At 37.8% G+C, this 16,620-nt stretch overlaps 1 protein-coding gene across 4 annotated transcripts in view; it reads left to right on the top strand.

Annotated features, from left to right (window-relative positions):
• LOC130086540 (dedicator of cytokinesis protein 6-like) overlaps positions 1-16,620 on the top strand; it is a 57,571-nt gene that overhangs the window by 33,674 nt on the left and 7,277 nt on the right. For all 4 annotated transcript variants that reach the window (XM_056252619.1, XM_056252611.1, XM_056252616.1 and 1 more), the window contains 16 exons: positions 1,164-1,303; positions 3,690-3,859; positions 4,052-4,200; positions 5,427-5,609; positions 7,846-7,972; positions 8,062-8,146; positions 8,344-8,440; positions 8,546-8,680; positions 10,393-10,545; positions 10,648-10,806; positions 12,847-12,947; positions 13,033-13,225; positions 14,088-14,231; positions 14,365-14,496; positions 15,505-15,519; positions 15,975-16,100. In XM_056252619.1, coding sequence (XP_056108594.1) covers positions 1,164-1,303; positions 3,690-3,859; positions 4,052-4,200; positions 5,427-5,609; positions 7,846-7,972; positions 8,062-8,146; positions 8,344-8,440; positions 8,546-8,680; positions 10,393-10,545; positions 10,648-10,806; positions 12,847-12,947; positions 13,033-13,225; positions 14,088-14,231; positions 14,365-14,496; positions 15,505-15,519; positions 15,975-16,100 — 2,109 coding nt within the window. The remainder of the gene's footprint in view (positions 1-1,163; positions 1,304-3,689; positions 3,860-4,051; positions 4,201-5,426; positions 5,610-7,845; positions 7,973-8,061; positions 8,147-8,343; positions 8,441-8,545; positions 8,681-10,392; positions 10,546-10,647; positions 10,807-12,846; positions 12,948-13,032; positions 13,226-14,087; positions 14,232-14,364; positions 14,497-15,504; positions 15,520-15,974; positions 16,101-16,620) is intronic.

The raw sequence follows: 16,620 nt of genomic DNA, 5'->3' as shown, positions 1-16,620 counted from the left end.
CCCACAATACACGGAAGTGTGTCAGACAGGGAGATTATGAAACTATCTGTAAAGTGTTTTTTTCCCTCCTCCTTCAGAGCAATACTCTACCATTCAAAAGGGGTCAGTAAGATTTTTAAAATGTGTTTATAGAAGTCTCTTATGCTCACCAAGGCTTCATTTAATCAAAAATACAGTGAAATTTTGAATTCATTCATTTATTCCTGTGATTGTAAGGATGAATTTTCAGCATCATTAATAATTCAGCACATGATCCTTCAGGAATCATTCTAATATGCTGATTTGATGCTCAAGAAACATTTCTTATTATTATCAATGTTGGAAACTGTTGTGCTGCTTTAAATTGTGACACTGTGATCATTATGTTTATGAATCTTTGATGAAATGAACAGCATTTATTTGAAATGGATTTTGTGTAACATTATAAATGTCTGTACTGTCACGTTTGTTCAATTTAATATGCCCATGCTGAATACAAAGGATAAAAAATATCTTACTGACCCCAAACTTTTGAACACTAGTGTACATTTCAGTACTTTTAACAAAAATATGGGCTTCATGTTTTAACATTTGTGCCATGTTTACTTGTGCTTTACTGTAAACACAATTTAGATTTTTTAATAAACAAAAATTATGAAGAGAGATGAGCTGCAATCATTTTCAGTGGTAACTGAGATTATGCCACAAATGCAGTTTTTTTTCCTTTAATTCCTTCAGCTCAGACTGATTATAAGAAATGAATTATGCATGATAAAGTGTGAGGGATGTTATTAGACCCTGCAAGGCAGATTTACTTTACTCCTCAAGCTTGACAAGTTCAGTTTTGTGTCATGTGGCTAAAATTAAATCCTGGGTGTTCATATTCTCTTGTTTGGATTAGGGAGAGTGCTCTCTCTTCTACAAATCTGTATATAAACTGACCACATTCACATAATCTTCAGAATTGTAGTGTCAGTGCTGTAGAGTTTCCTGATTTGTTTGTAATTGTGTGGTAAAGTGTTTCTCACTGTGGAAAATAAATCCTCTCATGATGGATGCTATGTTGCTGTCTGGCACATTATATCAAGCTGGACACACTCAAAGGAGTTCCCTTAGGAAATAAAGTGCACTACACTATAGTATGGCGGTTCTGAAGCAGATCTTTTCTGTGTCTTCTCTCGCAGAGCTCAGCGTTCTCCTGTCATGTTCAGGATCAGGGTGTGGTCAGCATGTTCGAACTGTCGGTGCCGTTCCGCCAGCAGCATTTTCTATCTGGCCTTCTGTTGGCTGAACTGTCACTCATCCTTGAGCCAGACGGAGAGGGGTGAGAAACGTTCCTACACAAGTATTTTACTAGGGATACACATTTAGACATTTTCATGACAATAGCTGATTACTTTCATCTCATGGTCAATAAAATTTGGCTACAATTTATTTATTTTTTATTTTGAATGAATGAATGAATGAATAATTTATTTCTTTTCTTTTTCCTCTTCAGAACATGATCATTAGTAACAGAACATATTTTAACAAAAAAAATAAGAAGAACATAATCTCAGCATGTTCAAAAGAAAAAATGAGAAAGAACGACAAAAATAATAAAAAGACACAAAATGTAATACTAACAATAATAAAAATATTAATGAAATGGCAAGAAACAGACTGTATGGTAATTCAAATCAACCTCTTGAAGAGAAAATGAGACGTTTGTCCCAAGTCCACCTTAATTCATATACTTTTCTAGTATAGACATTTTAAACCTTCTTTTAAATTGCACAATATGATTGCTTTCCTTAATTATTACAGGTAAATTATTCCACAACCTCACCCCATTGACAGATATGCACATACTTTTGAGTGTGGTACGTGCCATTGATTGAGAGAGATTTCCCCTCCTTCTTAAATTGTATCTACTATCTCTTTCCTTAAACCATTTTTGAATATTACTAGGAAGTACTTTGTTTTTAGCTTTGTACATGATTTGTGTAGTCTTAAGATCCACTTTTAATATGCACAAATGAACACAATTTTGTTGTAAAAAGGTCACAATTAAAAAAATAAATAATCAGGTTCACTCTAAGTTCACATTCACAGTGCCAATTTCGATTCCATGGTTAAAGGCTGGAATACACTGCATGACTTTTGTCCCACTTTGCAGACTGGAGGAGTCGACGCTAGTTGTCGAAAGTCATAGGCTGTGTCTGTGTTCACTATTCCTTACATTACTCCACTAATATTGTCCACTTGAAGGAGGGAATGAAGACGAGTGAGTGAATTCGGACACTGAGTGCGCCGGAAGGGCTGCCACTTTTGCATAGTTTGTGCTTGCTGTTTAATAATCATTTGAAACTTACAAACTGGCAGCTCCAGTCTCCATGACAACTCTGTCATGGAAACTGTGTATAAGCCTTAATTTAACAATTTAATAATCAATTAAAAATGAATTTACACCCATCTGATATTACGCGGTAGCCACATTGGACCAGCGTTTTGAAAGATGGATGGATGATTTATCTGCAGGCGGCATTTTCTGGTCAGACGCAGGAATTAATTCGGCGCGTGACTCACAGTGCATTATGGGTATTCTCTAGCCGTTGAGCATACATCGGTTGTACACGGTATGTTGTGTGATTGAATGAGGGCACTTGATAACATCCACTATGGTTTCGGACACCTCTACACCTCTACTATTTGAGGCTGTCCCCTCAAATAGTGCCCCTTTTAAGGGTATAGGAGGCGATTTCGGACACAGCCATCATCAGTTTGAAGTCGGAGTTGACCGATATAAAGTCACGTAGTGTATGATGAGCACAGACTATGAATTTTTTCACCTTCATATTATGGTTCCATCTAGCCGTAGGAGATCAAACATGTTTGATAATTTGAGCCGATTTTAGAAAACAAATTCACGTCCGAAATCGAATACTTCCCTAAACTTATACTTATAGTATAAGAAAAATTTAGTACCTGTTCAGACAGTATGCGATTTCATTCAGACGCAGCGATTGTTTTCATTTGTCACACATCTCTTAGCATCAAGGCACCTGTTTTTGCAGTTTGTTGTATTCAGAATGACTTGAACGTCTGGTTATGTGTGATCCTCTCAGTTGTTTAGTGCTGTTTTAGTGATGCCTAGTGTTTAAAAATCTGTTTATTTAAAAGCTTTGTAGTGTATTCCAGCCTTAAAAGAAATATGCTGATGACTTTTATTGCTTTAACTTAGTCAATTACTCAAGTAAACAGTCACGCATGTATGAAAAAAAAAGAAGCAAAGAACCAAGCTATGGAACAAATACATTTTAACCAATTATTAGCATGTTTTGCTATGTGAAAAATCATCGACATTTACTCACCCTCAAGTTGTTCCAAACCTGTATGAGTTTATTTCTTCTGCTGAACACAAAAGAAGATATTTTGAAGAATGTTGGTAATCAAACAGTTGATGGACCCCATTGACTTCCATAGAATGAAAAGAAAATGCTATGGAAGTCAATGGATGCCGTCAACTGTCTGGTTACTAACATTTTTCAAAACAACTTTTGTGTTCAGCAGAAGAAAGAAACTCTCATACAGGTTTGGAACAACATGAGGGTGAGTAAATGATGACAGCAGTTTCATCTCCCTTAGACACTCTTATAAACAGGACTTTAAAAATGCATGGACTCTCTAACACTGTAATCACACAGCTCACACCTCTCTCTCGTTCTCAGTGTGTTCTTCCTCCACAAGAAGGCCATTAGTGCGCTGCACTCTCTGCTGTGCAGTCACGATGCAGACCTCCGCTACACAGATCCCCAGGTGCGCTCGCACATCGCCCAGCTCTACCTGCCACTCATCCCCATCGTCATGGAGACGCTGCCCCTTCTCCACGACTTCACCGGTTAGTGAGACCCTTTGGGCCGAGTGCCCACAATAGAGCAGTCTGCTTATCTCTTCTTCGGCTATTTATATGAACACTTTGTTTATGACTTTAATAGTTTTCCAAAGGTCAGAGCTCCGGAGAGTCATTAAAAACTGAACAAAAGTCCCATTTCAGCCAAGATCTGTATCTCTCCACCTTTGTATGTCCCAGACACGTCCCCACAGCGGGTACGTCACGCCTCGGCGCTCGTCGACGATAACGACCCAGACAACGGCACCATCAGCCAGTCTGTTGCCATGGCGATAGCTGGCTCACCCCTCCCCCATTCCAAAGCCAACCCCTTCACTCTGCCGTCAGTGGTGAGTACCTGCTCGCTGAACACCATTAATAAGTCATGTTATGATTTAGATGAAGAAGACTGTGTTTTTGAATGTGTAATGTTTTTAAAATAAGTCTTTTATGATTACTGTATTTATTTGATCGAAGTTTCAGTAAAGCAGAACTATTGTGAAATATTATTACAATTTAAAATAACTGTTTTTGAAATGTAATTTATTCCTGTGATCAAAGCTGAATTTTCAGCATCATTACTCTAGTCTTCAGTGTCACATGATCCTGCAGAAATCATTCTAATATGATGATTTGATGCTCAAGAAACATTTTTTTATTATTAGCAATGTTGAAAACAGTTATGCTGCTTGATATCTTTGTTGATTTTTAAAAAAAAAATTACTTTTTGATTCTTTGATGAAAGTTCCTCAGCGTCTATTTGAAATATAAATGTTTTGTAATATAATATTAATAATGTCACTTTTGATTAATTGAATGTGTCCTTGCTCAATAAAAGTATTCATTTATTTAAAAAAAAAAAAATTACTGACACTTAACATTTTGAACAGTGATTTATTTTTCAGAACTGTGGCCTAGCAGTTCACCGGGTTCTGGCCATATTCCCCAATTACACATCACTCTCCTCTTATGCCAAAAATAAGAAAATACCTTTTTTTTTCCTTTCTTTTTTTTTCCTTTCTTTTTTTTGAAATAAGCTATATTTATGCACTCACTGTTTATTTTTTGAGTCCACATTCTTTACCCATGCTGCTGCTGCTCTAGTCGAATAAATAGAAAAGACAAACAACAGAAATAGAATTACTTGTGATAGTTCATGGTCTTCTGGAATTTTCCCTCAAGTTCAACTGAATGGTCACATCTGCAGTGTCTTAATATCACCACTAGAGGAGCCCTTCACAAACACACACACACACACACACACACACACACACAAACTCCTGCTCATTCTGTCTGCTACAGTACCGCCCTCCTCCACAAGAGGGGCAATTATTATAAACTCCTTCCCCTGAAGGTGTACAACACTGTTTCCTGTCCATTAGTGAATATTAATGGCAAGCGTATGGCTGAGAAAATGAGTGTTTATTATACATATGGGTGTGTAAGGAGTGGACATCCTCTGTATATGCAAACAGGCTGCCGGATGTGATGTCTAATCAAGCCCGGCTTTGTTGTGTTTTTCTGTGTGAGTGTATTTGTGTATTGTAAATGTGTTTGCGTTTGCTTCTCGGTTCAGGCGGGCCGTCAGTGTAGCGCCCTCTCTGCGGAGTGCAGCAGGACGCTGCTGGTTTGTTTCCTGTGGGTGTTGAAGAATGGAGACGCTGGGCTGTTGGAGCGATGGGTGTCAGACCTGTCTGTGCCACAAATCAACCGCTTGCTTGATCTTCTTCACCTCTGTCTGTCCTGTTTCGAATACAAGGTACATCCACATCCCCCTCTCATCTTTTTAAGTTAGTGGGTTCATATGGATTTGTCAATGTCAGTGAATGTGAATACATTTATAATATTTAAAGGGTTAATAGATCCAAAAATGATTCCATAATTTACTCACCCTCAAGCCATCCGGTGTATATGACTTTCTTCTTTCAGCTTAATACAATCGGAATTATATCAAAAAATATCCTGGCTCTTCCAAACTTTATAATGGCAGTGAATAGTACCTTTGATTTTGAAGCCCAAAAAAAAAGCGCATCCGTCCATCATAAAAGTACTCCGTACGGCTCCAGGGGGTTAATAAAGGCCTTCTGAAGCAAAGCGATGCGGTTTTGTAAGAAAAATATCCATATTTATAACTTTAGGAACTATAATCACTGGCTTCCGGTAACGGCCGTACACGAGTCTAGTTCCGGCTGAAGGTTTCAAGGCAGCAATCCTAACTATGTCCCTTTAGGGGCTCCGTAGAATGCGTTATTGCGTCATTTTCCATGCCTTTCCAAATAAGGTATTCAGCTTCAGGCACATCCCTCGTCTCAATAATGACTAGTCAAAGTAGGATTGATACGTTTTTTTTTCTTTAATACCAAAGGAACAGTGAGAATAACATTTGAGAAAGTCAATCAAACATTGTGCTGTTTCTGGCTATGTAGCACCTGCCACTTTCCCCTAACTTAAAAAAAATAAAAATAAAAATCAAATCAAATCTGAGAATTTTAAATGTAAACTTTTTTTTTTCTACTAATACAATATTTATTTGAAACCGTATTGTGTAAAATAAAAAATAACTTTTTTACTGAAATAAATAATGTTTTATATATTGGAGGGAATAAAAAAATGCAAATGTGATGTTCCCACATGACAGGACTGCGATCGTTATGTGAGTGGCACCTTACTGCATGTATTTTTTTATTTATTTTTTATGAATGCCATGTACTGGTTTACAGAGAGGCTGTTATTAAAGGCACACTATGCAAGAATTGTACCTTGATATAACAGCTTCAAAGTCATTTCGGTGGTAAACCAACTCACAGTAGGGCGAATCATCCTGGTAATAAAGCTTGGCGGGGTCGCCGCTGGAAAAACCAGCAATGCAAGTTTGAGAGGAGCGCCCCCGACAAATCTCGCGAGAATCACGACTTGCTTTACGGCAACGACGTCACACACATCAACAACCACATATGAAGCACGAAGACACTTGCGCGCATTTCAGACGTGATACTTGACAATGGAAAAAGCAAAGAAAACGCGGTCGGAAGAGACTTGGAAAAGGGAAAGAGAATCTGACCGCGTGAGGAACCGGAAAAGAGTCCCTGATTCGCCCTCGCTATGTGTGTGCGTGTTGTGTGAGTGAGCGCGAGGGCGGGCGCGGCTGATGAGCTGATCAGCGCCAGCTGTTTTGAATGAGGATGTCCGATATATTGTTTGTTACCTCGTCCTGTCTTTGTCAGTTGGTTGTTGAGGCTACCAGGGTTCTACTCGCCGTGTTCTCCTGCATTCCACTCCTGTACCATGCTGTGGTTTCCTGAGATTTTCCCGGAGGAATTTCTACCTGTTCCTGCATCTGTGTCTGCCCACTGCGTCCCTGCGTTGCCGAGCCTGAGTCTTCTTCTGTCTGCTTCCATTTTGACCCATACGGATATCTACTATTGTGCTCAATAAATTACTGTTTACTCGCAACTGAATCCTTTGACTATTTCCTTGTGACAGTCCCACTCGGTCGGGCTTTCACTAGTTGGCGCGAGCTAAAAAGCAGCACTGGATTCAACCGCGATGCTGACCTGGCGATCTTGTTGATGGATTAAGTAGCCTAAATCTCTTATTTCTAAACTTGATTGCGTTCTATGTTGTTGCGCTTGCTTGTAGTATGCCATTTTTTTACGATGCTGTTCATTCATCCATTGTTGATAATTAGACCAGTCCAAAAATGTCCACATATGTCTAGATAGCTATTTACGACAGTGTAAGTGTTCCACAGCGACAATAGGGGTCACTGTTTGACTAAAACACAATTTCTGCATAATGTGCCTTTAAGGCTGGGCCAGTTTAAAACTATAATTGTCTGATGTTAGATATCTAAATTTTAGATAAACATATGACATGACCCCTTTAAAATTCACAAAAATAAGTGTCTTCTGTTAAACCAGCAGAATTTTGACTAGATTTTTTTGTGTGTTGGATGTTAGTGTTTTGATCGTCCTGTTCATTGTTCCTCTTCTCAGGGGAAGAAGACCCTGGAGAGGATCAACAGTCTGACCTTTAAGAAGTCTCAGGACATGAAGGCCCGTCTGGAGGAGGCCATACTCGGCACCATCGGAGCGAGACAGGAGATGGTGCGCCGCTGCAGAGGTACGACAGATGCTCTGTTGGTATTTGTGCCCAAGTAAATGTTGATGCATTGAATTTGTCATTCATCACTGGTCCTGTGCGCTCCTCAGAGCGGAGTCCTTACGGAGGTCAGGAGAATGTCCGCTGGAGGAAAAACGTCACTCACTGGAGACAGAACGCAGACAGAGTGGATAAGTGTGTCTTTTTCCCCCCCTTCTCTCGCTTTTTGAATATCTTTCCATTGCTGTTTAGCTTCATTGGACATTTGAATGCTGTTGCTGTAACTGTCAGTCGACTTAATGAAGCACATAATCACAGGGTACATGTGCAGTTGTGTGTGTGTGTCAGATGGGCACTATGAATAGCTTACAGTAAACGCTGTCTCTGCGCAGAACCAAGGCAGAGATGGAGCAGGAGTCGGTAGTGGATGGAAACTTGGCAACAGAAGCTGCTCTCATAGCCCTGGACACACTGGAGATCATCGTCAAAGTAAAGGAGACATTTTTGCTCACATTTGAATGCAGTTACAACAGATACCATTCGTTACAACTGTGTATCTTAGATTAAAAGTGTTTGTGTGTGTGTTTGCATCAGACGGTGGTGATGTCAGAGCTGAAGGAGAGTGTGTTGAGTGGTGTGCTGAGAGTCCTCCTTCACAGCATGGCAGGAAACCAGAGCGCCCTCTTCCTGCAGCACTGCTTCAGCACACAGAGAGCTTTGGTCTATAAGGTTTGTGTCTGGCTAACCCTGAGTTTTGAACATTGGTGCAAAACCCTTCCTGCACCAGGGGTATTAGACAAAACACTATAGCATTTGTGTATCAGCCATTTATCGGTTATAGCTCATTTGATGAATATAATTATCAGCTTATTGGTATCAGCCAAAACTTTCAATGCAAAACTCTACACTGTGAAAAATGATCGTGAATTTAACGGTAAAAGTGAAAAACTGTTAATTGGTTAACAGAAAGTTTCCGTACTATATCGGGTAAATGACTGTGATTCATCACACTGTAAAACAGTGTTAATTACGTTGACGAAAATTATTCGTCAACGACATTTTTCACAGACGCAAACGAGACGATAACTAAATAAAACCTAGTTTTGAATGACAAAAACTATGACGAAAATCTATTGACATTTTCGTCAACGAATAAAAACTAGACGAAAATGTTAGATACTGACGATCTGGGAAGCGATCCAGTCAGAACTGATGTCTACAGTAACATAACAGTAACATAACTGTTATGTTAACCTAAGTAACATAATCTACTGTAGATTTAGTCGACTAAAATCTTATTGTATTTCGTCGGCTAAAACTAAATAATTCAGATGACTAAAATATGACAAACTAAATGGCATTTTAGTCAAGACTATGACTAAAACTAAATCAAAATTTGCTGTCAAAATTAACACTGCTGTAAAATTACTAATACTGTTAAATTTGCAGTTTTTGGAAGTGAAAAAGAACAAGTCATTGTATAATTTACAGTGAAAAAACGTAAATTGACATTCCTGCAATTTCTTGCGTGACACTTCACATTTGATGTATTTTTGTTGAAATAACGGTTTCTTCATAGTTTTTTCTAATGAGTTATGTACATTAGGGTTTTATGTTAATGTTGTTAAATTGATGTTTATTGCATTTTTTTAAATTTCATGTGTGTCACCATGATGGTGTTTAGTGTTTGTGTGAATGACACTGAGCTTCTAATAAAGTATTAACTTTCTTGTGGAAAAGCTGCTCGTGATGAGCTTTGATTCATCATGTGACTCATCACCACTGTGATTAGTGGTTGTCAGTGTTTTACAATGGAACAAAACAGATATTGCTACTTCAATAGGTTGGTAAATTAACATTATATCAGATAATGAAATACGTTTTTTTTTACTGTAAATTTAAGTTAAAGGCCATTGCACACTGAGTCCGAAATTCGCATCCGAAATTTTCGCACGTTAAAAAATAAATGTCAATCACGCTTGCACACTGCCTCCGAAACTTTCGTCCGTCATAAAAAAAATCGAATCGGGTTCGATTTTCTGCGTTTTTCGCATCCGTAGCAATCAGTTTGAATGGTGTTTGAATGATGTTTTGACAATTCAGAGCCACCGAATCTCGAATACGAAAAAACGCATACGAAAATTTCGGACTCAGTGTGCAATGGCCTTAAGTCTGGAAAACCTAAAATGTTGCTACCGTAATTTTTACGGTAAATTTCTAGCAGCCACAGCTACCGTTTTTTTTTTACTGTAAATTTTACGGAATTTTTTACAGTGTAGTTATTCATGCTATTTATGTGTCTTTTAAAATCATTGTTGTGAAATAACACTCAAGACTTTTCTTAGTTGTTCAGGTCAGCTCTGTGTACATATGGCCTGTTATTTTACATAGATCACGAAGGAAACTGTAGAAGTAGCTAAGCTGTGCACGTGTTTCTCTAGTTCCCAGAGATGTTGTTTGAGGAGGACACTGAGCTCTGTGCAGATCTGTGTTTGCGGTTACTGCGTCACTGCAGCAGCAGCGTGAACTCCGTACGCAGCCACGCCAGCGCCTCCCTCTACCTGCTCATGAGACAGAACTTTGAGATCGGCAACGTAAGGCACAATGTCACGTTAAACTCTGATGCTTGATTCAGCTTTCCCTATAAAGACATGATAAACTAAATCAAATCCTGTGTCTTTCCTCCCGATCTGTAGAATTTTGCCCGTGTGAAGATGCAGGTCACCATGTCTCTGTCTTCACTCGTGGGAACCTCTCAGAACTTCAACGAAGAGCATTTGCGGCGCTCTTTAAAAACTATTCTCACGTATGCTGAGGATGACCTGGAGCTCAGAGATTCCCCCTTCCCTGAGCAGGTATCAAACACTTGAATCTGGGTGGCCAGCTAAAAGGTTCTAGGTCCGAATGCCGCAGGGGACCCAACCGCCACCACTAATGTGCCCTTTAACCCTAAAAACCTTATAGACCTTAGTCAGGGCAGCGCCATATTTAATTTTTGACAGGAAGGAAAACAAAACACTGAGGGATAGAATTAGAGTTCATTGGATCGTGTTACAGTAAGGGATCGTACTCTTGTTTAACAACATACCAATTGTTCAGCTGACGGAACGCAAACTTTCAGTTGATAGTTGAAAACTTCATGAAAACGTCTTAAAAGTTGTGAGTTATGAAAATGACATTATCCAGGACCTTTATTCAGTGCGTGCCGTTGTAAAGCCGTGTGCGTCTGTCCCTCACAACCTCGCTTTCATCTGTTAAATTCAATACAGCGTCTAACCCGACTACGGCCTATACTGTATCATATTTAATACATGAACTTCTAAGGCCGCTAAATTATAAACACGAATTAAACTTTGCTGGAAAACTTGAAATCTACTATATGCCTTTTGTCAGTCCCCTTCAGGTCCTGATACACATGTATTAACTCTGTGAAATCTTCAATGATTTGTTTAATTGATGATCTTTAATAAGGTTTTTAATATTTCAACATGAACATCGACTGGACTAAAGCAAATTAGGTTATCCATATCCATACGTTTTGCTCCCCACAATAAAAACTACAGAGATTTGATCATAGAATTAACCATTTAAATGTCATTTTACTGAGACATATTGGGACTTTGGGAGATATAGAGTGACAATTGATATTTATATGCACTATTATGTAATCATTGAATTACATTACAAGCTATTAGAATTTCGTCATTCGACTTTTTTGGCCATATAAATATCAATAACCCGATGTATCAAATATGACAAAACATAGAATGTATACTGTATATATACTTTTTAAATATACATATATATATATGAAGAGTTTGGTTCCAAAACGCGATAAACGCCATTTTTAAAATAAATTAGTTACTGCAAAAATCAGTATTGTATCTGGTTGGTATTGAAAAGTCAATGTTTAATTTTAAGTAAAATGCGATATCCGCCGTGTTATTCTGTCATGTTTTCTCCCTTTCTTTCCAAACCGCGACAAACGCCAGTCTCCCTTCTCTGCAGAATGCGATATATCCGCTCTCAACCAATCACAACGCACCATTCCACACAATGTAAACCGTAACGGCAGCGCCATAAATACACCCGGCTTCCTAGTTTTTCTTGTCTATTTTGTACTTTTCGATCAACAAACAAACAAAAAAATGAATAATTTTGACGGCATTGAAGAACCTGTGGTTGTTTCTGCGGTGGGTAAGAAACATAAGGCATCGAAATCGAATCATTTACGTGAGGGGATTAAGAAGATGAGGCACTCGGGAGGAGGAAACATGTTTTCAATCTTCTTTACAGTTCTTAATAAAAATATTATACTAAAACTTACGTTGTTGTGTATTTTCAACAGTTTCAATATGAAAAAAAAACTTTTATATTGATTCAATGGATTAATTGCATTTTTAAAAAAAATAATTTAAATGGATTTATTGCATTTTGGGGGGAAAAATAATCCGTTTTTATAATAAATCTTTGAAAATCAAAACCTGGATTTAAATTTTTTTTTTTGTTATTATGACCTACAAATGCTATGTGAAAGTTTGAAACAGAAAATAGTGGTTTTCGTCTTTCCACTTTCTTGGTAAAGAAAACACATTTTTACTCAAATTAATCTAAATGGATTTATTGCGTTTTGGAACCAAACTCTTCATATATAAATTATTGTTAATTGTTTTATTTTATTTTTATTTTTTAAGATTTTGTCTAAAGGTCTAATAAACTATTCCATTAAACATTTTTTATTTGTTTTATTTTACATAATCCAAATGTCTGAGGATTATAATTTTAAATGTCAGGCTTTAAGGATATATTTTTCTACACTTTATATCTGCCATAAAAATGTTGCTTTCTAGGAGAGTCACTAATATGATGCTAATGTTCTGCTGTCGTGTCTGTAGGTTCAGGATCTCGTCTTCAACCTCCACATGATTCTCACTGACACTGTGAAGATGAAGGAGCACCAGCAGGACCCAGAGATGCTCTTAGACCTCATGTACAGGTCAGTGCTCTCTCTTCATGAAACCCAAAGGACGTCTAATGTGGCTCCTGTGCTGTATGTGAAGGTGGCTCTTCTCTTTGTGTAGGATTGCTAAGGGCTATCAGAACTCTCCAGATCTGAGACTCACCTGGCTGCAGAACATGGCAGGGAAGCACTCGGAGAGAGGGAACCATGCGGAGGCAGCACACTGCCTGGTGCATAGCGCCGCCCTGGTGGCCGAGTACCTCAACATGCTTGAAGATTGCCGCTACCTCCCCATCGGCTGTGTGTCCTTCCAGGTAAATGCTCGGTGTGTGTGTGTGTTTAGGCTTGGTTAAAAAAAAAAAGCTTAAACTTTTTAAATTATCTAAAATGTTTCATCTGGGCCAGTGTTGTTATTGTTAACTAAAACTGTTAAAATTATTTTCCAATAATTGAAATAAAGCTCTATATTACAAATGTTGCCTTTCCAACTAACCAAAATAAGTTGTTGGAGTACTAAAATGACTAAATCTGAAATAAAAATATATTAAAGCAATATAGAAATATGTAAAAAAAAAAAAAAAAAAAAAAGATTGCATTTTTTATTCTTTTTTTTTATAAATATGGCGGTAAAAGGAAATTCAAAATAAAAAAAAATACTATAATAGTATATTAATAATACAATTTTATTTTTTTTATTTTTTTATTTTATTATGTCATAAAAATGAACAAAATCTGGTCATTTAAAAAATCTAATTTCCGTAGCAAATATACTTTTTTTATAGTTAAGGTTTGCTCTTTTGGTAGAACTCTTTATCCAGTATTCATTAATTAAGAACTGAAAAAGTCATGGAAATTAACTGGTGAAAAGGGGAACTCTGGTAAATACTCTAATTCTTGCATTTGCATTTTACAGTCAAATGTTTACACACAAATAAAATAAAAAAGATGAATACAATTTTACTTTAATGAAAATAATAATCTCACAGCAGTATTTATACTAATCATACCATATTTATTTGCAAACATAGTTTGTCAAATAAAAATGTCAATTTATTAAAATAATGTTTTATAAATTAATAATGTTTTAAAAAAAAAAATTTAGATGTATTGAGAGGAATAAATTTAACCAAAAAAATTGATTTTTAGTCTCTTTGACACTTGAATTGCATTTCACAGAGTATTTCGTCCAATGTGCTGGAGGAGTCTGCGGTGTCTGATGATATCCTGTCCCCAGAAGAGGAGGGCATCTGTTCAGGGAAGTACTTCAGTGAGTCAGGGCTCGTGGGACTTCTGGAGCAAGCAGCTGCTTCCTTCAACATGGTGAGAGCTCACGAAACCTGAGAGCATCCAAGGGAATCAAAGGGATTTAGACTTGTTTTTAAGTCAGCGACACACATTTTTGTGGGATTATTAGCGCAGTGACGGCTGACTGTAGTTTCTGCCTCTCCTCTAGGCTGCCATGTACGAGGCCATAAATGAGGTTTATAAGATCCTCTGTCCCGTTCACGAGGCCAACAGAGACTTTAAGAAGCTCGCCTCCGTCCATGGCAAACTGCAGGACGCCTTCAACAAAGTATACAATCAGGTTTGTTGACACAGGAAGTCATGTCTGCAACAAGGTCCAAACAATCTTACATGGTTTCTGGAGTCAGTATGTCGAATGGCTATTTCAGTATTTATTCATTGTACATTCTTAAATAGGCTTGTAAATAAATATACCCTTTTATAGTTAATTTGCCTGCTGCTTTGTTCAGTATTAGAACCACAGTAGTAAATAATACTAAATTAATTAGTATTATTTATTAAGTTTTATCAAGTTTTGCAGTAATTGCTGACTTGGGTGAAATTGGCAGTTGGACAGAAATCATTGTGCTGATGTATTATTTAAAATGTCATTTTAATTAAATGTATCGATTTATCTACATGATATCCTGATCTTATCGGAAACTTGAATCGTTCAGATGGTGGGAAAATTCTGTACTCCAGATTTTACATATGGGATCATAAATTTTCATTTAAATATTCATTCAATCATACCAGCACACTTGACTTTTGACAAAATTCTCCTTTCTGATATTGAAAGTAGTTATTATATTGAGGGAGGGGAGGGGGAGGGGGTGTAATACAGGAGTAACCATGGTAACCGCTGTATTTCTGCTTTTCCATAAGCACTACCTACTGTCACAGTTAATTTGCATGAATCAGCATCTGCTGTTTTTGTTCAGATTAATTATATAAAACATGCATAATCATTTATTAGGCTGAAATGTGAGGTTTATCATTTTATACATCTTAATTTTATTCAATTATTTATTATCTGAGCTGTAAACTAGTAGTTTTTATGGTCATTTTAAAGTTTAGAATGTTATGCAGGTATATTTTAACTGTAATAATTAATAGTAATTTATCGTACCAAACTAACAATAGTAATTGGAGCCGGTCTTTGTGCCGAGATCTGGACCACAAACACTGATTGCTGACCTCTGGTGCAAAGCTCTCTGTTATTGTAATGTGTGTGTGTGGTTTAGAGGTTTGATTGATGTCTTCTCTGTCTTGTCGGTGATGATGTGTCTCCCGCTGTGTCCGCACACAGAGTTCAGGATGGGAGGTAAGGCTGTTCGATCACACTGTGCTCCTGTATTTATCAGTACCATATGTTGCCGTTTATGTTAGAAAAGAATTCTCTCCTCCACAGAAACTAACTGTCTCTGCTCTTTATCTCTTTTTATTTCTCCATCCGTCTCCCCCTGTGCGGTCTGGATGTTTTCCTGGTGAGTGAACATGAACTCTGTTACCCGACATAAAATTCAAAGCCGTTCCATCTCACTCTAAGGTTCACCATCTCTGACACACTTATGTAAGGCCATTTCACAAGAATGGCAGCAGTCAGTGCCTCGAACACATGTGTACGCATTCAGATCCAGACTCCATGCCATCAGTGTTGTGTCCTTAGGCATGAAGCAGACTAAAGAGATGTTATTTAGGCTTTTATGTGACACACAATGCTCTTGTCTCTCTTTACATGTCTCTCTATTGTTCCTGTCGGCAATGTTCAGGTCACAGAGGATGTTTGGCACCTACTTCCGTGTGGGCTTCTATGGATGCCGCTTTGGAGATCTGGATGAGCAGGAGTTTGTCTATAAAGAGCCTTCTATCACCAAACTGGCCGAGATCTCACATAGACTGGAGGTCCGTTTCTGGTCTAGAGAAATGATAATGGCGGTTGTTACTCTGTTGATAATAATACCAATATTTAACTATTACTTTTTACTATTGATTTTATTATTTGAACCGTTCAGTACGAGGCTTTCGGTTCGGTACGCATTACAAACCGAACGATTCGTTGGACCATTTTTCCTGCCGACCAAAATCCGCGCTGGCGCGAACACCACGGCGTTGCGCAACATTAAATGGCAAACGTAACGAAAGCGGACCATTTATCAGTTTGGACCAATGTCAGTGCAGCGCGAGCCGATCTTGATCAAGCGACAGTGTTACTACACAGCGCTGAGAGATCCAGTAAACAAAGCATTTGAATTCGCCACTGAAGTAATAACATCACTGCGAGATCTAGTGAGAAGCATTAAAATGTCTCCGTTATTAACGGATCAAACAGCGCTGACGTGGAAACCAGGAGAAACATTGTTCCATGAATGAACTAGTTATACGTTTTAAGTCCACAGATCAGCAACATTCACCATGGATTTAA

This window comes from Rhinichthys klamathensis, unplaced genomic scaffold (genome assembly GCF_029890125.1).
Source record: "Rhinichthys klamathensis goyatoka isolate OS25496 unplaced genomic scaffold, OSU_Roscu_1.1 h1tg000004l_1, whole genome shotgun sequence".
In the NCBI taxonomy this organism is placed as follows: domain Eukaryota; kingdom Metazoa; phylum Chordata; class Actinopteri; order Cypriniformes; family Leuciscidae; genus Rhinichthys; species Rhinichthys klamathensis.
Note: the sequence above shows the minus strand (reverse complement) of the source record. Positions and strands in the feature narration are given on the sequence as shown.